This window comes from Dromiciops gliroides, chromosome 3 (assembly GCF_019393635.1).
Source record: "Dromiciops gliroides isolate mDroGli1 chromosome 3, mDroGli1.pri, whole genome shotgun sequence".
Taxonomy (NCBI): domain Eukaryota; kingdom Metazoa; phylum Chordata; class Mammalia; order Microbiotheria; family Microbiotheriidae; genus Dromiciops; species Dromiciops gliroides.
In genome coordinates, this window is record NC_057863.1 from 299,931,165 (window position 1) to 299,958,131 (window position 26,967).

Below are 26,967 nucleotides of genomic sequence, written 5' to 3' on the forward strand. Positions count from 1 at the left end.
GGGAAAATGAAGTGAGACTATAATTACAAAAATATAAGGGGCTTTGGCTTTTCCTGCAATTGGTGAGGTCCTCATGATTCTGAGCTAGAAGTCAATGAAGACTATGTTCCTAAATAACTACTTGGAAACATGTTCCTGACATCTTCTATTTTCAGAAAGTAATCCTAGAATTGGAGACAAACACATCTAAGAATAACTTGATGGACAGGAACTGGGCAGAACAAGGCTTTTAGAGCCAGGACTTCTCCTATTGCATAAACACAGCCTTCAGGCCACGGGGTAAAGGACTAGAAAATAATTTGGAGACCTGGTCTCCTTTGGATTCTCCTACTGGCTCCATGTCTCTAAGCTAACTTCTCCTTCTGATTCATGGTATCCATTCTTATTCAACTTATGTGATAAATTCCAAGCGTTTTCCTATTTCTTTTTCTTTTAACTAAGGAGCAGAGACTTTTTATTTAATTACTATTGATTGTAACATGGTGGTCACTCTCATGAGTGGTTATTCCATCCATAGAGTATCTAAAGTTGAAGGGCAGAGTTTGATTTAAAAATCAAAATCCCAAAAGTCTCTCCCACATTGTAAGCAATTGTTTAAGAAATTCTGTCTAATGCTGACTATATATCATTGAACACTGTATTCTACAGCATAGCAAGACCTCCTGAGCTGCCAAGAAGGTATCTTCATCCTGGGGACTTGCAGGTTAGAGAAATTGAATTTCTTATAGGCACATTTGGCTTTGCCCCCTGCAGAGCACTAGATTAAAATGGTACTGTTTCACTTAGTTTTTGCTAACAACAAATGAAGAAGTAGAATGGGTAATGGCAGTGATCCATCATAACCCTACAACCACAGCAGGGTTTGGGGGTGCTTGGATTTTTTTTTCTTTAAGAAACTCGCTCTTCTCTTTTTTATTTCATTTTGAAAAGTCCTAGGGCCCTGATAAAATGGTGATTAGATTCACAATGCACTAAAATTATGAAGACATAATCAAAATATAGCCCATCTCTGTAGAAAAATAAGTCAGAAGCAGTGGTAGGTTAGAGTTCAGTCTTGCAGCTTTTCTCATAACAGACTCCTATCAGGATGGAATGGGGAAAAGGACCATCTACCACAGCCGGCAGGACTCTGTACCTCTGTTCATTGTTGAATTGACTGGACAGTTAAAGGCTTTCTGGAATTCCTCAAAGTTACTTAGTGCACCATTAACTCTGAAAAAAAAATGATTAAAACATTTATGACTTACTTCATAAAGTATCATTATTTCCTAAACAGAGTCACTGATGAGAGAGCACATGAGAGAAAGAACACTAGCTCTCAAGTCAGAGGCCATTCAAATCTTCCTACTGACTCTTACTATATATGTGGACTTTGGGCAAGCGACTTTATATTCATGGACCTCAGTTTCCTTTTATTTAAAATGAGGGAGTTGAACTAGGAGATCGAGCTAGAACTATGATATCATTGGAGTGTCTATTATAACCAAAGATAACAAGAGGACTTGTGTCTAACCTCAGAGCTGGGAGAATTTTAGAGATCATCCAGTCCAACTTCTTTAAATTATAGGCAATAAAAGTGAGGTCGAGTGAGGTCATAAAACTTATCTTTGTTGCTGTTGTTTGGTTGTTTCTGTCATGTCTGACTTTTCATGACCTCATTTTTGGGATTTTCTTGGCAAAAATACTAGTTTGTCATTTCCTTCTTCAGCTCATTTTACAGATGGGGAAACTGAGGCAAACAGGGTTAAGTGATGCAAACAGTTATTAAGTGTCTGAGGCCTGATTTGAACTCGGAAAGATGAGTCTTCCTGGTTCCAAGCCCTGCACTCTATCCACTGTACTACCTAGCTGACCTTGTAACTTATCTAAGGTCATACAATTAGTTAATGGCATAGTTGGGGCTAGAAGCCAAACCTAATAGACCATAAACTCCAAGAGAGCAAGAACTATGTCTTATGTAAATTCTGTCTCTCTTGCAGCATTTAGCAGAGTACTCTATACAGAGTAAGTCATTAATTACATTGCTGAATGAAATTTCCTTACTGCTGTTCCACTGTTCTTTCCACCATACCATGCATATCCTGACTCTCAAATTACTCAATAACATGTACAATTTTTCAGTAATATCTGCCTGGCAATTTTAAAGTTTGTAACTATTTTTAATTGGCCTTTAGTTTGAAAGTTCGTTATTCTGGACACATTCACCTTGTAATTATTATCAGGTATAAATGCATGAGAAGAGCAAAAAAGTGTTGTGGTAGGTGTGAGGGAGCTGGTTGTTCCTGACTCATGGCTTAGGAGCATTAGGGAAGGTTTGGTGCAGCACATGGCCTTTGAATGAGGTTTTCCACAGTCACAGAAGGAAATTGTAGACGGAGAAAGCAATGACGGACATATCCATAAGTGCTGCTCAAGAAGTTCATGAGTTACATAGGCTCATGGTTTATTTAACTAAAGACTTCTGATGATGACTATTTAACACTTCAAAGAATATTTTCACCCACTATTTAGTATCTTTCTTTATCCTAATGATCCCACTTCCCTAGTGAGCTCTAAACTTCAATTTCCAGGGAACTTTCTATTTATCTCTTTAATTAAAGTTAGCCTTTAAAAGAGGTATTTCTACTTCATAGTTTACCCAAATCCTAGGTAGATGGTTGGAGATGTTGTGACACTGGTCCATCTGTGATCTTATCCACCTGGCTATTCCCTCCAAAGCTCATCCACATCTATTCTCCCTGACTCTTTTCAAAGTCTTTCCAAAAGCCCTCAAAAGGAATCTACCAAACAAGCTGGGAGCATTCCTCTAGACCTCTTAACATTGCATGGACACCAGTGAAGCATATAACCCCAATACCTAGCAAAATGCCAGGAATATAATAAGTACTTAATAAATGCTTATTGATTGATTGGTGTGGGAAATTGGTCAACTGCTCTTGCTTTCTATCATTATGACAGATACTCCAAATGTGACCTCATCAATGTGGGTATTACGTCCAATGATGCTGAATACATTTTATGCATGTCTGTCCATCCTGTGTGACTCATTAGTTTGCCACAGGGTGATCCATCCACCATTCTAGAGGGCATGTGTTCCTTTTACAATGCATGGATGCCAATGATATTTTTACAGTTATGACCAAAAAACAAGGAATAAACTGCCCATTGTCCCTACTCTATTTCTCACCCAACTGTATTTTCAAAGAGTTGACCAGAGATCCAGAAATCCAGATTATTGATTATTTCTTCTTGAATAATTCTTACCTTCAAGAATTCAAATAAATGTAATTGCATGTCTCTTAAATAAAATAACCTGACAATAGTTGTAATTTTCATGGTATGACAATTTAACTGAAAATTAGTAAACAAACTTATCTGTGATTACATAAAATTTCACATTATAGGCAACTAGTTGGTAGTACATACAGCAATAGGCTTTAATACCATTTTGCTGAGCAATTAATCAATTGTGCTTTTTTCATCTTCTTCCTTTGTCAGCAGGAACACACTTTAGTCCATTATATGCAGTCAGCCTTTCAGGGTAGTTTAGCACAGTAGGAAAGAATTTCCAACACAATGATTAGATTTTTATGTTGGTAGGGAATTTATAGTCAACTTCTGAAAAGTTTGTTATGCTTCGTTTATTGGACAGAATGAATAAGACTCCTAAAGTGTAAAGGAAATTTTGAAACACTATCCATACAAAATATTATGGATAAGATAGCTAGATTCAACATGTAGAAAGAGAATATTAAATAAGTTTAAAATATCTAAATTAAACTACTGTCTGGCCCCAAAACATGCCTGGATTCTCTCACCTTCATGCTCTACTCACATTGTTTTCTATGGCCAGAATGTATTTCTTGGACTGTTGAATTCTTATCCAACACACACACACACACACACACACACAAACACACAAACACACACACACACACACACTCAAAAGCCTAACTCAAACCCTGTGTGCTACATAAAGCCTTCCCTGATGCTCTTACATCATAATTCGGTAACAACCTTCTCCCTCAGACCTAACAAAACACTTTTTTGCACCACTTTAATACACTTAATTATAATACACAAGAATGCATGATATCTATAGATCTGTCAAAACTCTCTACTTCACCAGAATGTAAGTTCCACAAGGAAAATAATTTTATCTTATCTAAACTGTGTACCCCTTCTAGCATCAAGCATACTGTTATGCATATATATGTATGTAAGTACATATATATATATATATATATATATATATATATATATATATATATATATATATATATATATATGTTGAATGATATTGAATGAATTGGGGTTTTTTTTAGATTCCTGACTTAAGTTCCCTGTCCACTCCTGTGGAAAACCTATAATAAAAAAAATTTCAATATAGTACAGAACCAAATAATTCTAAGCCTGATATTGTTTTTATTATAACTGGTATAGCTTTGTGACAAATGAAAAATGTTTAGAATTCACAATTTCTAAAAGATTTTCTCTCACTGATACCTTTGTACTTTCTGTACATAAATTTCAAAAATGGATGTTAAAACCTGGAGTAGCTTTTAACTGTATGGTGTAAACTGTGATTATTATCATCAGTCAATATGTAGCCTCATAAGAGCACCTAGTTTAATACTGGGAGCATGGCAGGGACACAATGAATGATTCTTGAGAGAATGAATGAATAACTGAATGAATTACTGATTTAAAATGGATTGTTCTTCAATATTAATAAACCACACTTATGTATATCAAGACTTCATCCATTTCCAGCTTAGAAAACTGTGTTATTTGCTTTTGACATAGGTTGAAGTGTTCTGGTTAATCAAATATTCATAACAGAAAGTTTTTATATGTAAAATACATAAATTACACATTTTCAAGGTTTTAGAAAACTATAAATATACCTACATATTAGAATGGCCATAATATAATCTTTCTTTGATAATTCAAAAGGTACATTGGCATATTACAATGCTTTGAGTGGTCATTTTAAATTAATATGATATTGATTTGGGAAGGGTTAGTAAACTGTAAGTTCCATTAAGGCAAGAACACTATTTAACAAACTCTGTACCTGATAGCACACAATAAGTGCTTAATAAATTATTTGTTGAATTGAAATGCCTGTTCACAAAGGATTTATTTGATATAATGTGGCACTATTAATTTGCTGTGGCTTTCTATGGAAAAGTCAGTTAACGACTTTTTGAGTAGGATTGCTCCCTGTCAAGTAAGGTATCCTACTAAGTGATTCATCAATCAGTCAGTCAACAAGAATTTATTAAGTGCATGTGATATGCTAAACCATGTGTGGAAATTAAAATACAAAAAAAAACCCAATAAAACAAGTCCTATTTAAAAGAACTTTACATTAACAGAACTTTGTAAGGGACCAACTACTTTGTAAATCACATAAGGAACTTTACCTAAATTGTGGAGGGCTATGAGCACCAATCTGGATTTGTTCTCTTGCAGCTTCTGGTCGATAGGAGTTGCATCTCACCTGACACAGAAAATCATCAAATACATTAAATCTCTGTACCAGTCATATTTTTACAGCATCAAAATTATAATTAAATTTCATAATGAAGAATAATTATGTAGCTGATGACTGACAATTGTTTGAAATGTTCAACAGTTCCTTTGAGAACAGTAGCATCCTCAGAATGGAAAGTTTTGTCCGGCAGAACACATCTACAATGTCAGTCGATTATGAAGTATGAGACTTGAGGTCAAGCCTTTTAAATTAGAGAGAAATATATGCTAAGGTAATTTTTATTCACTTCATTGAAACAAAGTTGTACAATATCTGTTACCGACTTTTAAACACGATCATTCAATTCAACATTGAAATATCTTAAGGTATCAGATGAGGTCATGGAAAATGGTATGACTTCTGAACCTGGTTCATAGTCCTTTCCCTTCCTTATCCTTCTATCAACCTTAAAGACTCTAATATCAGTATTGATAATACTCCTAATACCCTGTTCTCATAATTTCTTCAATTCCTCAATTCCTTTAACTTCTAATCCCCCACATACACAAGTCTTCTGCCCATTGCTCAAAATTATTCTATTTCCAAAGACTAAACAATTTGCTCTATAGTCACCTGACCTTCTATTTCCCTCTCTCTTGCTCTTCCCATATGTGTTATGTGCAGTCATCATTATCCTCAGTCCTTTAATTCCTACCGATTTTCCTAGGCTGTCAAACCGCCTTTTCTTCTCCACCCAGTCTTAACCCTCAACCATTTCAATAATATCCTCTATTTCATACTTGATTCCTCTTCTCCTTTGACCTTCCATTCATTATCTCTCTGATAATTTTCAATATTGTGTGCCTCTTCCAAACCTCTCCCTCTACTCCTACTCTCAAGCTGCCAAACACAGAAAAATTTATGAAATCAAGCTAATTGTTGGTAGGGAATTTCTCAGCCTATGTTCCTTGAGAGTCCAAGGAGAATATCACCTACTAGCAGGTCTACAAAACTTCAGGTCAAATAAAGTAAGAAGCAAAACTGAAAGAAAGAAATTTATTCATACACAAATGAAGATGACAGCTGGTAGCTATTTGTATAACTTTTTTAGATATATGTAGCCAATCTGCAACATTCTACAGCATTTGAAAGGAACACTAAATATAATCTATCCCTACAGGAAAGTTGATCTGGAAAGTCTCTAGATGAATGTTGGGTGCAACATTTATGGAGTCTAACTAAAGAGTTCCAAGTTTAACAAGGTTTTATGTATCCAACCTAAGCAAGATGGAGTTAACTAGTTAAATCACATTGTGTTATTTGGTCTACAGCAGAAAAGGAGGCAAATCCATCAAACTTTGTTGTTTACTATACAGAAAAAAGTAGAAAGGGATAGTTTTCAATACTGGTAGTTCAGTCAAATAGTACATTATGATAATAAGGTTGCTTTCCTCCATGTTGGTTTCACTACAGATTCATGATATTTAATGTCAACTGGGCCCTGACTGCTGTATATCAATCCTCTACTTTCAATCACATTCTTGACAATAGCTGTTCCAAATCTTCTTTTCTCTAGTCTCCAATTCTATGCCCCATTTCTCACTTTGAATAGATAATCTTACCTCTTACTTTACTGAGAAGTCAGAAGACATCTACCTTGAACTCCAATTCCCTTCATCCACTTTTCTAAACTTTTCAATGTGTTTACCCATCCTCTCTTCCTTTCTTCCAGTCTTAGAGGTAGAGGGGGGCTTTTCCTTAATAAAGCTAATCCGCCAACCTGTACCTCGGGAACTGAATCCATTAATCATCCCTTCTCATTCTTCTTCTGATCCTAAAAAAGGAACTGTTGTTTTTATGTATGTCTTTCCTGCTAATTAGAATATAAGCTGCCTAGAAAAGATTGTGTCTTCCCTTTATCTTTGTATCCTTATTATTATCTAGCATAGTGCTTTGTCTACCTTCTTTCAAGACCCTGATGGATGCAGCCCAGGATCTTGAACCCAAAAGCCCTGGGAATCTTGTTCAGTTATTTTTTTGGTCATGTCCAACTTTTTATGGCTCTATTTTTTTCTTGTTAGAGATACTGGAATGGTTTGACACTTTCTTCTCCAGCTCATTTTACAGATGAGAAACTGAGGCAAACAGGATTAAGTGACTTGTGTGTGGTCACACAGCTAGTAAGTGTCTGAGGCTGGATTTCTACTCTGAAAGATGAGTCTTCCTGACTTTAGCACTCTATCCACTGTGTCACCTAGCTACACTGGGGAGAACAGCCCAAAATATACCAACTCTGCTTACAGTGTGGCCCCCACAGTCATGACTGAGGCATTGAGTTTTCATAATCCCAGTGGAAGAGGCCATTTTTACCACCTCCAAAACCTACCACTCACTAGCTGCTACCAATCAGCAAATAAACTCAAGAGTATTAGGAATGCCAGTGGCCCCCAAACCACTGAGGTTGCCATCACTGAGTAATGCCCATGGAGATGCAACCTAACAACTACTTCTACAGGAGCTGAAGCCACTACTTGAAGACACATAAGTCATTTGCAGTCCTCGGCACTGTTAAATGGTTCAAAATCATGAACAGATGTTGTGGGGGGCTTTTGCTTTGTAAACATTAAAAAAGATGCATTACCATTTGCTTTGTCATTGTACCCTACAGACTATGGGACCTTTCCATCAGACTTGCAGCTGAAACTTCCTAAAGATGTTATCTCCCCAATTAGAATGTGAGCTGCTTGAGAGAAGGGGCTTTATTTTTCTATTTCGTTCCAAGGGCTTTGCACATAAGCACTTAATAAGCACCTTTGTACTCTTTCATTCACTCATTCATTCATCCGTTTCTGCATAGTAGGTTTGGCCAAATATATGTCTAGGTTCTAAATCCCAACCTTCCTACTTAGTACTTGTGCAATCTTAGGCAATTCCTTTAGTTTCACTTTTCTCATCTAAAAAATGAAGACCTAAGGGTATTGTTCTCATTTCCATTCAAGTATTAAGATATTGATCAGAGAAGTAGCCTTTTCAGTCCTGGTAAAGAGCAGTAAAGGAAGGAATCGAGTAGTTTTAGTAGAAGATTAAGTGACTATTGTTCTAAAATACCAAATTAAAACTCTATTTTAACATATTGTGACCTTCATTTGCTCAAGATCCCTATAAATGTTACCACAAGTTATCTCTGGGTAGAGAGTTGTATGATGGCATGGGTGGCAGAACTATGGTTAAGTTGAATAGTTCTCTGTCTAAGCTATAAATGCTTGTATATAGATTAATATTAAATTAATAAGAATTATTTCCAACAGACAAATTTAAAACAGTATGGCATTACTGTTTTACTTCTATAATATGAGTTTTGCAAATAGAAAAAAAAGAAATTAGACTTTATCATTAATGAACTAAAAGATGGCAGAAAAGTACTATGTTACCAGTTATACCAGTGTGAATCATGAAAGAGTACCCTGCTAAATCTTAGCTGGGACCATTTCTTGAAGCTCTCCAAGTGCAAATATATAGTATTTTGGACATAGTAGGTAACTAATAAATAGTTGCTGAATTGATGCAATGAATGAGACCCTGATAATACCATAAATTAACAGTTTGCTATCTAGTTGAGGAAAGAAAAATAACATATAAAAAATTAAAGAGGGGCAGCTAGATGATGCAGAAGATAGAGCACTGGCCCTGAAATCAGGAGGACCTGAGTTCAAATGTGGCCTCAGACACTTAACACTTACTAGTTGTGTGACCCTAGGCAAGTCACTTAATCCCAATTGCCTCACCAAAACCAAAAAATTAAAGAACAAGTATAGTGCCTCACACATAGTAAGCATTTAAGAAATGAATTGAATTGAAAGTGTGGAATAACTAAGGTCACTGAATCTTTCATAGACAAACCAAAAAGATTAGGAAAAAGTACTGGCTTGTATGGGTAAAAAAAGTATGAGCAATAAACTTAGTTAGGATTCTCTTATTCATTTCAGAAGACAGACTATCAATATTACACCTCTGATATTCATTTTCAGTATTCTAATCATATCAATTAATCTCTTAATCATTTGACTATTTACAATTTAAAACTGGTGATATTTTAAAAATTACATCAGGAAGAATCAGCGAGATTCTTGTTCATAGGAGTAGACAGGCAGACACTGCAACTCTGAACTGAATCTTTTAAAGTTCCACTTTGTAATTCAGTTGTTGACTTTTTTCAGAAGCTAGCTAAAGCAAATTTATTTCTACTGTCCTCTTTTCCTCACAATCTTTTTCCCCCCTCACAATTTTTTATGTCATTTGGGAAATTTCTGAAAGAATATGTTGTGTATTTTACCAAATTTTTTTTCCTGGAAGAAAAAAAAAGGCCTGTCCAATTCATTTATAAAAACAACTTCTATCCAATATGGTATGGTATTTTCAAAGTAACCTTTCAAATTAAAATTGATTTAAAACTGGCCCAACCTGTCAGTGAGAGTCTCCCTAAAGCAAATTGTTCATTAGTAATGCTCTGGGTCATATGAGATCATTCTTCTTTTAGTCTAAACATCTTTTTTTAAAATCAGAACTAGGTTATGGTGGTATGTTGAGAAGACATTTCAAATGTAGACTGTAGACATGTTATGAATGGCTATAAACACATTGCTTCTGCCAAGAGAAATTAAGAATCTAGCTATAAATTATGGGAACTTCAACCCTTCCCACTCTTTCAACAAATAGCTAATGTCCTCTAGAAGGTTCAAATCAATTTTGATTTTTTCCATTTAGGCTCATTTTTAATCCAAAACCTACATAGTCAATAATAATCAATCAATACATATTTATTAATTACTTATTCTATACCAGGCACCATGCTGAGTACTGCAGGATACAAAGATAGTCCAGTACAACCCCTTCCATTAAGGAGCTCATTTTCTGAGGGGAAGAGAACAACTAACAAAGTGAATACAAGATATATTAGAATAGATGGAAAGTAATCTTACCAAGAGAAGGCATTGAAAGTTAGAAGACCAGGAATATCCTCCTGTAGAAAATGGTATTTGACCTGAGGGCTAAGCATCAGACCCCTGTGAGAAAGCCAGGGCTAAGGGACAAGAGGATGAACAAAGCAGAAAGCTATAAAGAGAATCAGGTTTTAAAGAGTCAATGGAAATGAAAAAGGAGACACCTCAAGCACCTAGAGTGCTGACTAAATGGAGTAAGTCAAGGAAGTCACAAAAGTCATTGTCCCCTTCAAGCATCAGAACAAATTGAATCACATAGCACAGGTCAGAAACAAACCATGGAAGAACCAGAGATGTCTAGTTCCACTAAGAGCTAGATTGTTTTGTCAGAATTCAAGTAATATTTTTAAAACTTTCCCAGAAGGCTGGGAGAGGGCCTAGTGAAATATAAGCTGCATTGAGAAAAAAATTAAAAGTTAAAAAAGAAAAGAATATTAGCAGCAAAGTCTTTACAACTTACTGAGCTCTTTCCAGAAAGATACCCTATGTAAATATTAAAAGTAAGCTAATAGAAAAGAGAGAGCTACTGTAAGCAAGCATATAAAGCACCCAGCACTGTTGTTGCCATTGTTCAGTCCTGTCTGATTCTTCATGACTCCATTCGGGGTTTTCTTAGAAAAAAAAAAACTTGCAGTGATTTGCCATTTCCTTCTCCAGCTCAATTTATAGATGAGGAAACTGAGGCAATCAGGGTTAAGTGACTTGCCCAGAGTCACACAGCTAGTAAGTATGTGAGATCATATTTAAATTCAGGAAGATGAGTCTTAGTGACTCCAGGCCCTGCACTCACTCTATCCACTGCCACTATCTAGCTGGCCCACTGGGAATCCCAATATTGAGGTTCAGGACCATGGACAGAGATGGGATGTTAACTTTCACTGCAGTCACAGAGCAGTCTGTTATGCTGCAAAAGAAGTTAACAAGATAAAACACTAAAATTCTTGTATGTTGTGATAAGCTAGTAGAAACTTGAAACATCTCATTTTTTAAAATTTTTTAGAATTTTGGTTAAGAGAACAAGCCTACATCAAATATTCCATATTTAAAGCCCTCTTTGTAATACTACGCACATGAGCATAACTCAGAAAGAAGAGCTGATTGTTGGTGAATTTAATGCCTGGTAGGAGATCCTCTTCCACTCCTTGTCTCTTATCATTTATCCATTTCCTATAGGCCTAGAAGGAAAAATAGAATAAGTGATGTTTGTTATTTTTGCTAGTAACCTCAGGATCATAAAATCATAGATCTAAAGGTGAAAGGGACTTGAGACATCATCTAGTCTTAGGTGACTTCCAAGGTTACACAGGTAATAATAGCAAATCTGAGATTCAAACTCAGTTCCTATGAGCAAAAATTCAGCATTATTTCCACTGTACTATTTCTCCTCAATAATAGGCATGTCCTGATTAGAGAAAAATCTGCTACGCAAAAATTTATCATTCTGCAAATAATGTTATGAAACTGAGGCATTTAATGGAGGAGACTCATGGAAATGTTAGTCTGCCCTGTTGCTCACCAAGAAATCTTAGGATCACTAGCAAGCTTACAAAGGATACCAAATTAACAGAATTAATATTCTATAAAGGGCTAAACAACTATGAATAAATGTTCTAATTTAAGCAATTAGAGAAGTGTGGCAGTAGATCCAGAAATTGACCTTGGAGTCAGGAAGACGTGGATTCATGGTTTGTCTCTGACATATCAGATATATGACCTTGAACAAGTCATTTAACCGCAGTTGCTTTTCAGGAGCAGAGGAAGTTTCCATATTGTTCAGGAGTTTACTGAACACATGAACTCATAGGTCTGGATCAAAAATTAAATAATTAAACAACTAGCTTTGTTACTACCAGGAAACAAAAAGCTAAACACAAATGAACCATCATAACTTTTACGCTATGAGCAAAGGAATTTTAAACGAAGGTATTAATAGCTAGATAAAGAAATATATCCCTTCTTGCATCCTGTAGTCTCTGAAACTATTTACTTTTATTTGATTTCAGCAGTGTGGTTACTCCTTCTCCTCCCGTACAGATCACGGCCCCTTAATACTTTAGTAAAAATTCTTTCATGTATTACTATGAAGGGAAAAAATATTTCCCTGGGGAAGGGGCAACTTTTAGTGATGAATACCTCTAAAATTAGCTAGACTCTCTGACAATTAGCTCGGACAACAGACATATAGACTATCTCTAGCCTCCTACTTGAAATGCTTCCAGCATGTAAGGATGTGACAGAGATTGGAACCTGCTAACACAAGGAAATAGAGGCCTTGAGAATCCAGGGTCACCTCCAAGATACAGTGTGATATTGTGGCAGACTTTCATGGAGGAACATATTTAACTATACTTTTAATGTTGCTATGAATGTTACCTGGAAGTTCTAACTTATCCATTAAATATATAACATTCTTAATTGTGATTTTGTATCAGAAGCCAAGACAATATAGAGAGATATAGATATCTATACACACATATATATGTCCATATATATCCGTTTTTATAATGAAAGTCAGTGAGAAAATACAATCCAATATATTTACTTTATGGCAACCATTTCTGGAATAATAAAGTTAGGTATACCTGTATAAATTTCATATACTACTTTTTAAAACATCATGGAAAACACAGTAATACATACCCTAAAAGCTTCTCGCAAACCTCCATTATCTGCAATATTTTCTCCCAATGTCCTCTTCCCTTTCACCTAGAAAACAGGAGGGGGAAAAAAGGATCCCATTAGACAGCTTCACAGCCAACTATCATTCAAGCTAAGGCACTATATATTAAAGCAAACACCACGGTAGGCATGTTTTAAAGGGGAAATTACGTCTAATAAATCAAAGTAAGTCATCATATATTTTGTGATTGCAAACTAAGTCTTGAAAGGTACTCTTCAGTATAATAATTTATGTCTTCTTATGCTACTACTGCCTTGCTCCCCCACCCCAATCTCTCCTTCATGCCAATTTTGTAGGCTAGAATAAAATGTAACAAAATATCAAGTGGCTCAGACTTTAGGGGAAAAAAGAATATCAATAAAACTGATTATTCTCTAATTATATCTGATCATCCAAATTGTATTCTGAATGTGGGCGTGCATTGCTCTCCACAAATTAACAAAGCATACAGAGATGACAGATTGTAGAGGTTGCCAACCTTTAACCTCCATTAATTTTTCTTCCAGAATTTAAAGAAGGAAGCAGCTTGGCAATGTGGAAAGAACTCAGGAGGCCAGAAAGCCTTAGATTTGAAGTCCCAGATCTACTTCTTAATATCTGGGTAAATTAGGTGAAATCATATCACCTCTCTTTGTTTCAGTTTCCTCACATGTAAAATGAGGGAATTAACTAGAATTCTTACAACATAGTTCACACTGATATGATGTTTCAAGGTCTTTACATCTATTACCTCATTTAATCTCGACAATGATCCTGTGAGGTAGGTGCTATTATTATCCTCATTTTATAAATGGAAAAACTGAAACTCTGAGAGGCTGGCTGACTGGCCCATGGACATGATGATAGTAATAATATAGTCACCAAGTCTGAGGCAGAATCTGAAGCCACATCATTTTAACTCCTCTACCCACCAGCATGGGTAGTTCTACCCACTATTCCACAGTATCTCTCAGTTATCTATTTAATTAGCTGTGTTGCCTTGAATCCAGCTGAACCTGTCTTCTTGAGTTGCCCTATTTTCCAGGAAAAAAAGGACTGAGAGTGTGCAGGAAGGCCTGAAAGTGTCAAGGATGTCCCCACCTACCCCACCCCAAGCTGACGTAATTTGTTGCTTGCACCCCAAACTGGACTCCTTGTGTGTCTTTGGGAGTCAAGACAGGTGCCAGTCAGTTTGTACTAGGCTGAGAAACTGCTTGTGCAGCTGGCATCCTTTGCAGATCAGTAAACCCTCCTATCTTCATGGTCTGCAGCTCTGGAGAGAAAAGAATGGGCTTTTGCCATCACCTTGCTCCTCCCCTTCAGGAGGGGTTTGTCCTTTTCCCACCTTTACTTCCCCTTCCCCTTCCTATGCCAGGCCCCTTTAGGAGGAGATTTCTGGTTTTCCTCCTTCCTTTGTTCTACTGCCATAAATATGCAGACTTCTGTATCGATTGTGAAATCTTTTCTCTGGTTTAGATTTCCACGTGCATGTTCATTTCTCTTATAATAAACCTAGTTTTCATGTAAGTTTCATGAAGTTTGATTGCCTGTTGACAATTGTTAGATAATTCAATGAATTCAATTCAATAAACATTTAGTAAACGCCTACCATGTTCCAGGCACTGTGTTAAGTGTTGAAAAGACAGTAAGCAAACAATGCTAACCAGAAGTTTCTAAATTTCTAAATCATAGAAATCAATGACATATGTACTCAATTCCCCTTTTAATACCAGAAAGATTTTGTTCCCAGTTATAATCATTGAGAGTTGTTCATCAGAACATTAAATTAACCTGGATCAAAATATTTCTAATTTTTTTCTCAAGTCAAAGATATTCTAAGGCTAGGCTCCTCAAACTGAAACCCATAGGCCAGAGTCCAAAAAAATCAACTAAATCTAAATCCTATCCTCATTATAAAAAAAAAATCTATATCATTTGAGTTAGCTTTCCAGTTGCAGAGATGGATTTGTGCTGTTTCAGCCACAAATAATTTTCATCCTCTTCCCTCTGGGACCAAAAATATCCATCTGCATAATGACTCTTCAGGTGGAGTATAATCTGTGGCTTTGGCAAGGGATTTGGGGAGGGGAAGACAGAGGAAGGAGGGAGAGAAAACAACCACTAAGTGTAATACTTTCATTTTACAAATTAGGGAAACTAAAGTTCAAAGAAAGGAAAAGATTTGCTCAATGTCACATGCTAGCAAGTATCATGGCCAGAATTTGAACTCTGACTCTAAAGTTATATCTTTGCACTATACTACAGTGCCTCTCCAGATATTGTTAGTGTTCCACAGGGCAGCTAAGTGGTGTAGTAGATAGAGCACTGGCCCTGAAGTTGAGAGGACCTCAGTTCAAATCTGACTTCAGACACTACTTATGTGAACCTGGGCAAGTCACGTAACCCCAGTTGCCTTAAACATCCAGGGCCATCTCCAGCCATCCTCATATAGATATACATACACATATACACATATATACACATATGTATATATCTATATACATATGTGTATATGTGTGTATACATATGTGTGTATAATATATAGATATGTAATACACATGTATTCGTGTATACATGCACAGATATATCTTTACATGTGTGTGTACACATGTGTGCGTGCGTATATATGTAAAATGCATATATGCATTGTATATGTATATTAATACACACACACACATATATATATAGCCTCTTGACCCAAATGGCTCTGGAGGAGAGAGTGAGGCTGATAACTTTTCACAGAATTCTTTCACTTAAATCTGATTCACTACAAGTTATGACATCACCCCAATGTCATGATCCTCTTCAAGAACGAATGACAAACAACAACTACAACAACAACAACAATAGTGTTTCATAAATACTAAAGACTAAATGAAGGGGAAGAAGAAATAACAATTTCTCTCCATAGGTTTATCTTTTTTAATTAGAAATTATTTCTATACTATTGTCAGCTCCAACCTTGGCCCACCCTCACCTCATCCCTGCCAGTAACAAACATCTTTTGAACCCACAGACTCTCTGAGTTAAAGATGATCCTGGAGATTATCTGGTATGTTCTCAACAGAATTTCAGTAAGTGGTTATCCAGTCTATGCCTAAAAATTCTCCAGGGATGGAAAACTGACTACTGGACCAGGCAGCTCTTTTTGTTTTGTACCACTCTGATTGTGGAGCAGTCCTTTTCTTATATTGAGTAAAAATTTGTTTTCCTATAAGGAAGAAAATAAACATTCATTAAATGCCTGCTATTGGTCAGTCACTGTGCTAAGTGCTTTACAAACATTATCTCATTTGATACCTCGAAACAATGTTATCACCCCCATTTTATAGTTGAGGAACTGAGGCACATTGAAGTTAAGTGACTTGCCTAGGGTTACACAACGAATAAGTGTCAGAGGTCAGGTTTGAACACAGGTATTCCTAACTCTAGGCCCAAAGCTTTCTCTACTGCACCACCTTGCTGTTCCTACAAATTTGTAACTTCCAGTCATTGCCCCTACTTATGCACTCTGACAAGCAGAACAGGTATAATCTGTCTTCCATAAGATAACCTTTTCAATATGTGAAGATCGTAATTATGTTCCCCTTAAGTATTTTCTTCTCCAGGCTCAACATTTCTAGATGCTCCAACTGACCCTTGTCTAACATGGTTTTAAGAATCCAGATTATCCTAGTTGCCATTCTTTGGACAAACCGTCCTATGTCAATGTATCCAGAATTGCTTTTTAAAAATCCAGATAGGGTCTGATAAAGACAGGAGTTTGTTAGACTATTAGCCCTCTCATTTTGAACACCATAGCCCTTAATGTGGCCTAAAATCATGTGAGCTCTGTATGTGTGTGTGTGTGTGTGTGTGTGTTAGTCCTGTGTTATAACTGTGAGCTTACAGGTCTTTGTCCATATGAACTGTAATTTAGCAATATAACTACAACTCATCATTTACTTCTGCAGCAGGTGATTGTTTCTAATCTCAGTGCAAGAATTTACATTTATTTCTACTAAAGCTCATCTGATTGGACTTAACTCATCATTCCAGCATCTCAGAAGTTTTTCTGGATTTTGAATCTATCATCTACTCTCAACTATGCTGAGAATATTCTGAAGAAAGGATAAATTTCAATTTTCAACATAAGATGAAATTTTATAATGTAAAAAATTTGGGATGGTAGTTTTAAATTCTCTACATAAGTGTTTCTGTCTTGGGCTTTACCCTGACACTTCCTAATAGCACACATGCAATAATTAACAGAAAATAAAATATATTTCTTTGAGAATATAGATTGTTTTCTTATAAAAGCCCTTTTATACTGCTGAGTAAGTTATAGCTGGTTGTGTTTTTTTTTTTTCAGTTATGACCCCTTTTGGGGTTTTCTTGGCAAAGATACTGGAGTGGTTTGCCATTTCCCTCTCCAGCTCATGTTACAGATAAAAAAACTGACACAAAAAGGGTTAAATGACTTGCCCAGGGTAGTACAGCTAGTGTCTGAGGTCAAATTTGAACTCAGGTCTTCTTGACTCCAGGCCTGGCATTCTATCCACTGTACCATGTAGCTGACTATTCTATACATTTCTATCCCCATCCCCACAACATTATGCTGTAACTTCACCAACCTAACCAGTGTCTCTAAGATTTTCAACTGTGTGGGACAGGCATTACAAAGTAGAAAGATAACAAAGGAAAATGTCACTGATAGATATTTTGATATTTGCTGCAAGTGAGACAAGTTCAGGGAATAATTGACCACTCTGCCATCATTGTTTCTGAGTCATGACTGACAACTCCACAATCAGTTTTATATTGTTTACCTGTAGATCAACCAGTCTGTAGATTTACAAAGCTTCTTTTTTCCTCATTTACCTTCTACTTTTCCATGAACATATTTCCCAGGGGGCAGATTGAGGAAGAATGTTTAATGAAAAGTAAACTTGTTATTTCCAGACTTATAGTCACATAGTTGGGATACATTAGGGAACTACTTTAAAAAATGAAAAAAAAACCATCTCAATCTGTCAATTATTTTCCTCTTTTGGAGTAAATTGGCATTTCTATAATCATAAGATCATAGATTTAGAACTAGACTTAGGAGGCCATCTTGTCCAAACCCCTCATTGTACAAAAGAGAAAATTGAGCCCAAGGCTGAGCTATTGAAAGTGAGGAGGATATATCTTTATCCAAAAGAACCAAATGAATCCAAGTTCTAGCCTTTATATACAAATCTATGGTTACTTGCCGACCCTCAGTGAAATGTTGTAAGAAAGGTAAAATATGAGCTGAACCTCTGTCTTCAAAGCCAGTAGTCTTTCCATGGTACTGTTATCCCTCATCAGCACCATTAACATCAGCATCAGAACCATCATCAACATTTTATTTACCACTTTAATATTTTCAAAGGGTTTTATTAGATTTGCATATTGACCCTATAGAGTAGACACAAGAGGTATGATTATTCCCATAACACAGATTAGAAAACAGAGGCTCAAAGAGTCTCCCCACTTTGGGGTCAAGTGGCTACCTCTAATTTGGTTGACAGGATATGTAAAATATCTACTAAAACATTGTGTTGAATGCCGTTCATTTAGAATTCATGAAGATTCATGAGAGCTAGCCTGTCCTTGACCTTTGGAACATCTTTTTTTAAAGGATTTGATAAGCAAATTAATTGTATAAATAAGATTGCTAATGTTTAGCCTACTTAAGAAACCAGAAATGTCTTGCAATCTAGCAGCACTATTTGCGCATAAACAATGGATGTGCTTATTTCAAATGTTCCTGAACTATTAGCCTTGGTTAAAGGTTATATCTGAAAATACTTAAAACAATTTCCTTTTGTAAAAAGGTCTATACTACTGATACGCTCACTGGTTCACTAATTAGTCCAAATTAGGGAGGTGTTATTTGTCAATATATACTGGTAGTTTGGAGGGATATTTTCATAAATTATAATCATAACTTGTATGTTAGTAAAAGAAGCAGCCTGGCATGGTGAATAGAGAGCTGTTCTTGGCTCTAGAACAAACTGACTTCTAATCCTCCCTCAGACATATAGTGGCTGTATAATCCTGGATAAATCACTTAATGTCTCAGTAATCTAGGCAACTTCTTAGTTTAAATTTTTGCACATGACTAACAGGAGAATTTCTTTTGCTTGACTATATATATGTATGCTTAAAAGGCTTTTCTTTTTCTTTTACAATTTTATGGAATATAAAAAAGGGAAAATAAATCCTTATTAATTGAAATTTTAAAAAAGAAATAGTTCTCTGTAAATATATGTATGTATACATGTATATATGTGCATACACTTATGTGTATGTACATATGTATACACAAACACATGTGTATGTTGTGTGTACGCATGTGTTACGAATGTGTATGCGTGTGTGTATGCTGTGTGCGTATTGTGTGATGTCTAAATGTGTGTGCATATGTGCACACATGCACATATACAGGCACACATGCACATGTGAGCTCATGCATAAATCAATATCTCTCTATATATTTTTAAAATTGCAAAAAGGTCCCTGTAGGGGCAGCTAGGTGGCACAGTGGATAAGGTACCAGTCTTGAATTCAGGAGGACCTGAGTTCAAATCTTGCCTCAGACACTTGACACTTACTAGTTGTATAACCCTGGGCAAGTCACTTAACCCCCATTGCCCTGCAAAAAAAAAAAAAAAAAGGTACCTGTATTGGAAGACAGTTTCTTCACTAAGGATTTCCCTATATTACATGAATTACAGGTCCAATACCCATATCATATGATTGGTTAGCAAATTTTAAAACCTATTAATGATGTGTGCTTGGGGATTATCTTCTTTTCATAACTCTCAATAATAGCTAACATTTATATGGCACTTACTATGTGCCAGGCACTGTGCTAAGCACTTTATAATTATTATGTCATTTAATTCTCACAACCCTGGGAGGTAGGTGCTAAAATACAACCAAATAAACAACAGGTTTGTTAGAGACACAAAATATGATCGACTGTCATCCAAAATGGGGAAATTACACAAAGGAGAAATCACGTGGGTTTTAGAACTCCATGATTTTACTTACATTTAATCCAGCTTTCTTCCAATAATAGCTGTTATACTGGCTAACCATACATTTTGTTTTCTCTTTAAACTTTTCTTCAGAGTCAGTAGACCACCAAGGATCAAGGTTTCCATTCTTATCATATTTTCTGCCTAATTAAAAGTAAAAAGTAGAGAATTTTGACATTACATAATAAAGCTTAATTTCTCCCCTGTTCTCTGTGACCCATCCCTAGCCTACTCCCCACCCTCTCCCTTTCCTGATTTATGGAAAGCTGTAATTTAGTTGCCCAGAACAACTGAGCTTGCATAACCTTGGCAGAAGCATCCCAGAATAGGAATAGCCAGAGATGGGAAGGAAGCAAGTTCAGGAGTATGGTGGCCCATGGCCCTCCCTGTCCTTGCAAAATGTGTGCCTTGGGAGAGAAGTCTCCAGCAAACAACTCCATGTAGCCAAGTTACTGAGGGAAGCCAGTTTATTTCTCTCCAATGGTGGATGTAAGTTTAGGAAAATATGACAGATTGTTGGGGAAGTTGAATTTTTTTGTTTTTTTTCTCTCTTCAAATGAATGTAGAATATACCTTTAAAATAATAGAAATGGAGGGGCAGCTAGGTGGCACAGTGGATAGAACACTGGCTCTGGATTCAAGAGGACCTGAGTTCAAATCCAGTCTCAGACACTTACTAGCTGTGTGACACTAGGCAAGTCACTTAACCCCAATTGCCTCACCAAAAAAAAAAAAAAATAGAAATGGAGAAAATATGGTAGAAACCCCAAAGAGGAATAAGGAGAAGTACAGATTTGGAAAGCAGAGGACCTGGCCTCATATTTTAGTTCTACCACATAATAACTATGTGATATTTGATCTCCCTCTATCGGTTTCCTCAACTTCATCATTGTCCCATAGTAGTAGTAATACTTTTTATTGCAATAATAATTATGTAATAATAATGTGAATTAATTACATTATTATTAATTATACTATAAACAATAATTTTTCTACCTCAAGGAACTCTTGTGAAGATCAGCCTTTGTGTGATAGAAGGATGAAAGGGAGGGAGGGAGGAATTATTAAGTATCTAGTATGTGCTGGTCATAAGCACATCACAATTATTATTTCATTTGATCCTCACAACTCTAAAACCTGGTGCTATTTGTACCTCCACTTTACAGATGAGAAGACTGAAGGAGATTAAGGTTAGGTGATCTACCCAAGGGCACTCAGGTAGTAAGTGCCTGAGGCCAAATTTGAACTCAGGTCTTCTTGATTCCAGGTCTAGCACTCTATCCGCTGTGCCACTGGTTACCTCTAAAGAACAGTGGATCTAGAGTCTGAGGCCCTAGGGTCTACTTGTACCTCTGTGCCATAACCTCAGTCAATTTATTTCCTTCTTTGGGTCCCAGTTTCAATATTTCATATTTGATGACCTCGAAGGTCCCTTCCAACTCTCAATCACTTTTCAAGCCCTATAAAAATGTCAGCTATTACTCTTTTGCTTGGCTTTGCAAGAAATCTAGCTAGTTCTAGATATTTTGTTTTTACCTGATGCAACTTATTCAGGAGAGAAAACCAATGTCATTCAACCAGTGAAATCTCCACATAATCAAAAAGAATAGCCCAGGTGAGTCAGCCATTCTGCTGTGCTACAGACCCTGGCTGGGTTCTACAGTAATGTTTCTTCTAAGTCTCCAGGAACTGGGAGACACATTGAGCCTCTGTTAAGTATCCCTTCCTAGTAACCAGTGGGGATTGGAGGGCCGTTTGTCCTGCCTGGATAAGGGAGGTCACTCTAAGACATAGACCTAGAACCAAAATAAACATCTATAAAGTTATCCGGAAGAAAAAGGTATGCTCTATATTTGTTTATCCCACTTATAAACTCTTCATCATTTCCCCACTTGGGAAAAAATCAAAGTCTTAATGCATCTGAGGTAGATTCAAGTTTCCTATTGAAAACAGATGGATATTTAATGGTTTAGATTTAATGACATAAAAAACAATCATCAGTTTATCTCACAAATATGTCCTCTAAATATATTTGTGTCAACTTGAGTCATTCAAAGTGCTTGAAGTAAAGTTAAATAGCACAAATAGGAAATCCACAACAACTATCTTGTCCCCTAATTTCTTCCCTCTAGGATTGAATTGAAGCCACCATTCTTTTTACACTCATTATATTTGAATGATTCAATCAATCAACAAATACTGTGTGTTTACCATGCATGCAAAAGGCACTATGAAGGACCAAGTGGCATTTCCACTATTACAGTCACTGTAGTGTGATACAGTGAAAAGTGTACTAGAAATCACATAACCAGCCATTTAGAGTAGTAGGCATTTTCTCCATTCTTCATGATTGCTCAAACCTCTCCTAAATTGGAATTATGCACAAGAGGGAAATGAATAACAGTCATCACTATGGTTTAGGACACCAAGAACCCAAGGAAGGTAAAAATTCAAGAAAAAAGCTAATTGTTAATTACTAATGTGCTTACTCAGCTCACCCTCTTCTACCAGCTGCAGGAATACATAACTATCCAACTGGAAAAGAACTAACTTCTGTATCCAAAACCTCCCCCTCCCTTTCTCCAAGGACCTTGGCAAATAAAAACAGTAGAAATTTGCTCACGGTATGGTAAACATGCAGGCCATGACAGCAGCCTGGCAGTGCTATGTTCCACAGCAGAACTTGTCCAGAGGAGTAGGAACAGAGGAAAAAGACAAGACATGTTTGTGTGTGGCTATTTGACACTCCAATAACCCTGAGGGAAAGTGCCCAGAATCCATCTGGGGCCAGTTTTATCCTCCCACCCCTTCCCAAAACTACCTAGGGCAGAAACCTAGACTTGTAGAATGTCAATTGCCCAACATGGTGGGAGGCTGAGATTTTTTGTGATCCCAGTCCTAGAGAACTACTATCAAAGAAAAGGGAGTCAGAAAGTGAGCATTAGATGAAAATAAAGGGAAAAGACTAAAATTACCAAACATCTTAGGAAGAAGAAAACTCAATTAAAAACATTGAGCATAAACAGATAAACCAGCAAGGAAAATAGCCATAGCAAAGGGAAATATAACCTCCAGATCATGTAAAAGAGTTCAGGAATATATGGATAAGTTTTGTAAGACAAAGAAAAATGAAAAAACACCCAATGAGGCAGAAGACCCTGTGGCTTCCCAAGAGAACATGGAACCAGAGAGGAACATTCCTGAATGATTACAAAGAGAAATGGTGTTGTTGTTATTATTGGTCCTTCATTCTTGAAGAGAACCATGACATCTGGATGATGTTATGACTTACACTGAATTGTATTTTAAGTAAGGGAAGTCTATACAAGGTCACAAACCTCACTCTCTCCTCCAGAGCCATCCAGGTTCAGTGGCAAGATACATATGATGACTGGAGATGGCCCCAGATGTTTAAGGCAATTGGGGTTAAGTGACTTGCCCAGGGTCACATAACTAGTAAGTGTCTGAGGTGAGATTTGAACTCAGGTCCTCTCGACTCCAGGGCCAGTGTTCTATCCACGGAACCACCTAGCTGCCCCTCAAAGAGAAATAAGAATTGTGTAAGTAGAATTTATGGCCTGCACAGCAAATATAATTGGCAGAATAGAAAACTTGAATCCATGTTGGCAAGTTTCACCAAGAAGCACAAAAATGATAACTAACTGGGAAAACAAAATACACATAAAAAAGAAGAATCTGGTCCTTAGGGTGCAAGAGGTAAAAACAGATGGTAATGTCTCATCTTTAATGTCATTTCCACTGATGAAATCTTGTCATTTTCTGATATTGAACCATTTGACAGTGCCAAGTACTTTGGTGTCAAGACTGCCTGGATCAATGAGAAATGTGATTGTAGCACCTGCAGGAGCAGTTGCCAGGCTGCATCTACATGGAGATTGTTTGCAGAGGATGATGGCTATAGGCAATTGGCTAGAAGCTTTACCATCCCCAAGGTTCTTGGATTCAGAGTGCTGGGCTACTTCCATCAGGGTCTGAGATGATATGATGGTTAAAGGTGGTGGTGCCTGGCACATGATGCCTCCTTTTTCTCCCTCAGCCTTGTTGTATCAGCTCATCAGCCCTGCTTGCCCTATGAGTCGCAGTTCGTTGGCAGTTGGTGGGGATGGGTGGACACTTGTCCACAGAATCTACTTCTTCACATAATAGCTGTGAGGACTGGACTGGATACAGGATTGATGGTCTGGAGTGCTGCCTCTCAGTGTTCTTGTACTTACCTACCTGATGATGGCACTCTGATCAGCAGTTGTTGCTAGTGGTGGTGAGGAAGATTGACCGCTTCTCCACCATGATTTCTCTGCTCTGTGATGACAAAGGGGACCAGGCAGGTAACAGATCTGGGTTGGTGGTTTGGAGGACACCACTATTCCTAAGGGTTTAGGGCTCAGGATCCTGGGATGTCTTCATTGACTTCTGAGAGGACCCAGTACTCAAGATGGTAGTGGCAGGTTGACTGGCCTGGCACATGGTGCCTCGTAGTGTAATGAGAGTACAGAAAGTATTCAAGCTTGGTCTGAACCAAACCTGCCACTTATTTCCTGTTTAAGTTCAGATATATCCTTTCACCTCTCTGGTCCTTAGTTTCTTCATGTATAAAATGAGGAGGTTGGATTAGATTACCTCTAAAATCTCTTCTGGCTCTGAATCCATTATCTTTTATGTACATGTTTTGTTTTTTGTGTTTTTTGGGGGGGGGAGTTGTTTTGTTTTGGTTTTTTGCGGGGCAATGGGGATTAAGTGACTTTCCCAGGGTCACACAGCTAGTAAGTGTTAAGTGTCTGAGGCTGGATTTGAACTCAGGTCTTCCTGAATCCAGGGCCAGTGCTTTATCCACTGTGCCACCTAGCTGTCCCTATGTACATGTTTATATTTATACTTCTCATACAGTAAACTAAAGACAGACTGAGACCTGGGAAAGACCTTCATTTAGAAAGGACAAGGGGGGGCGGCTAGGTGGCGCAGTGGATAAAGCACCAGCCCTGGATTCAGGAGTACCTGAGTTCAAATCCAGCCTCAGACACTTACTAGCTGTGTGACCCTGGGCAAGTCACTTAACCCCCATTGCCCTGCCCAAAAAAATAAAAATAAATAAATAAATAAATAGAAAGGACAAGGGCATCCTTTGTATCCCAGGCCATTGCCAGTCTTCTTGACTTTCGTCCTGCTGCTAGACTTTGATGACTCTGGAACAGAAAGCAAGGCTGACATCTTTGCCTCACTTCAATCCAGTTCACGTGCAAATCAGCCCTTCATGCTCATGGTGTCATTGGTTCTTTTGGAGAATGAAGGATCAAGAACAATGACAATTTCGAACTTGAAAAACACAATGCAGGAGATATAGAACTAGGCCAGGAATTAGGAAGACCTGAGTTCAAGTTCACTTCCAACACTTAGTTGTATGGCCCTGCAAGTCACTTTAACCGCTGTCTCTCTGTTTCCCCAAGTGCCAAATGAGAATCATAATGGCATCAGCCTCACAGGGTTGTTGTGAGGATCAAATGAAACATCTATAAAGTACTGTGTCATTTGAAAATTTATGGGGGTGCCTCTCTTTTCTAGGTTTTAGGGAACTTAGCTGGGGTTTCTAATATAATGCTACTTATAAATTAGAGGCTTTAGCATCAGTTTGAAGCATTAAGCATTTATTAAAGCATATTAAATATTAGTAAAGAAAGAGCACAAGGTTTTGAAGGTTCAGAAGCCCTATATACTTACAAGAGAGGGTAGAGAGTCGCCAGCATGCTTGCCTCCTTCAGCATCCCAGGCCAAGAGAGCGTAAGCTCCCTGCAGCCCAGAGGGGAGGCAGCATATACACACTGCTCCAAGCTAATTGGCTAGCATCATTCAAATCTATTGGTTTCCTGGACTTGAGGGTGGTCCATGAGCAGTATTGCTGAGGTCAGAGTCCAGAGAACAGACCCTCGGGGGGAAAGGCTTTCAGGTAGGTGAGGTTTTAATCTCTATTATCTCTATTTACAATCCAAGGTCCAACTTGACTGACTCTGGGCTAGCATTAAAAAAGTCAGGCAAGTCCCCTTCTAGTGGGGAGACCTCTGGGTTCCCCCCAAACCCATTATTTTCTCATAGTACTTAGCACACAGTATCTGGCACAATTTAAGTGCTTAATAAATGGTTGGCTCTTCCCTACCTTCTTTCCCTTACCTTCTGGAAATTCCATACCCATTCGGTTTCTAGATCCAATCATAAGTAGAACTATAATATTAATAGTTTTATTATGAAAAGGCATTTCATTTCATTACCTCTTTTTCTTGATAGGAGCCTGAACCTTTGATTCCACTGGTATAGGCAGCTGAAACTATTCTGCAACTTTGTCTTGGACAATTACACAGGGGCACTGACAAGTTAAATGACCTGAACAGGGTCAAACAACCAGGGTTTGCCCAAGACCAGACTTGACCACACTTCTGTGTGTCACACTACCTCTGTGACTTTAAACAAGTCACTGAACTTCCCTGGGCCTCAGTTTCCTCATCTGTAAGGTAAGAGGGTTGCAATAGATGGTCTCAAAGATCTCTTCAAACTCTACGATCCTATGAACCAAGATCTTCCTGATAGTTCTCTATCTGCTACAGCTGTGGGTCAATTTAGTGTTTCTAAATAATTATGGAGTAATAGGGAGTATTAAAAATTAACCTGGCAGTAAGTACAGTATATGACATAGTACATATATATCTCTGTGTGTGTGTGTGTGTGTGGGGAGAGAGAGAGAGAGAGAGAGAGAGAGAGAGAGAGAGAGAGAGA

The 26,967-nt window shown here is 37.3% G+C and overlaps 1 protein-coding gene across 1 annotated transcript in view; it reads right to left on the bottom strand.

Annotated features, from left to right (window-relative positions):
* Window positions 1-1,109: 1,109 nt before the first annotated feature.
* PHEX (phosphate regulating endopeptidase homolog X-linked) overlaps window positions 1,110-26,967 on the bottom strand; it is a 270,635-nt gene continuing 244,777 nt past the window's right edge. Inside the window, exons 18-22 of the mRNA XM_043998684.1 lie at window positions 20,201-20,327; window positions 13,120-13,185; window positions 11,550-11,654; window positions 5,430-5,506; window positions 1,110-1,212 (exon numbers count right to left, since the gene is read on the bottom strand). Coding sequence (XP_043854619.1) covers window positions 1,110-1,212; window positions 5,430-5,506; window positions 11,550-11,654; window positions 13,120-13,185; window positions 20,201-20,327 — 478 coding nt within the window. The remainder of the gene's footprint in view (window positions 1,213-5,429; window positions 5,507-11,549; window positions 11,655-13,119; window positions 13,186-20,200; window positions 20,328-26,967) is intronic.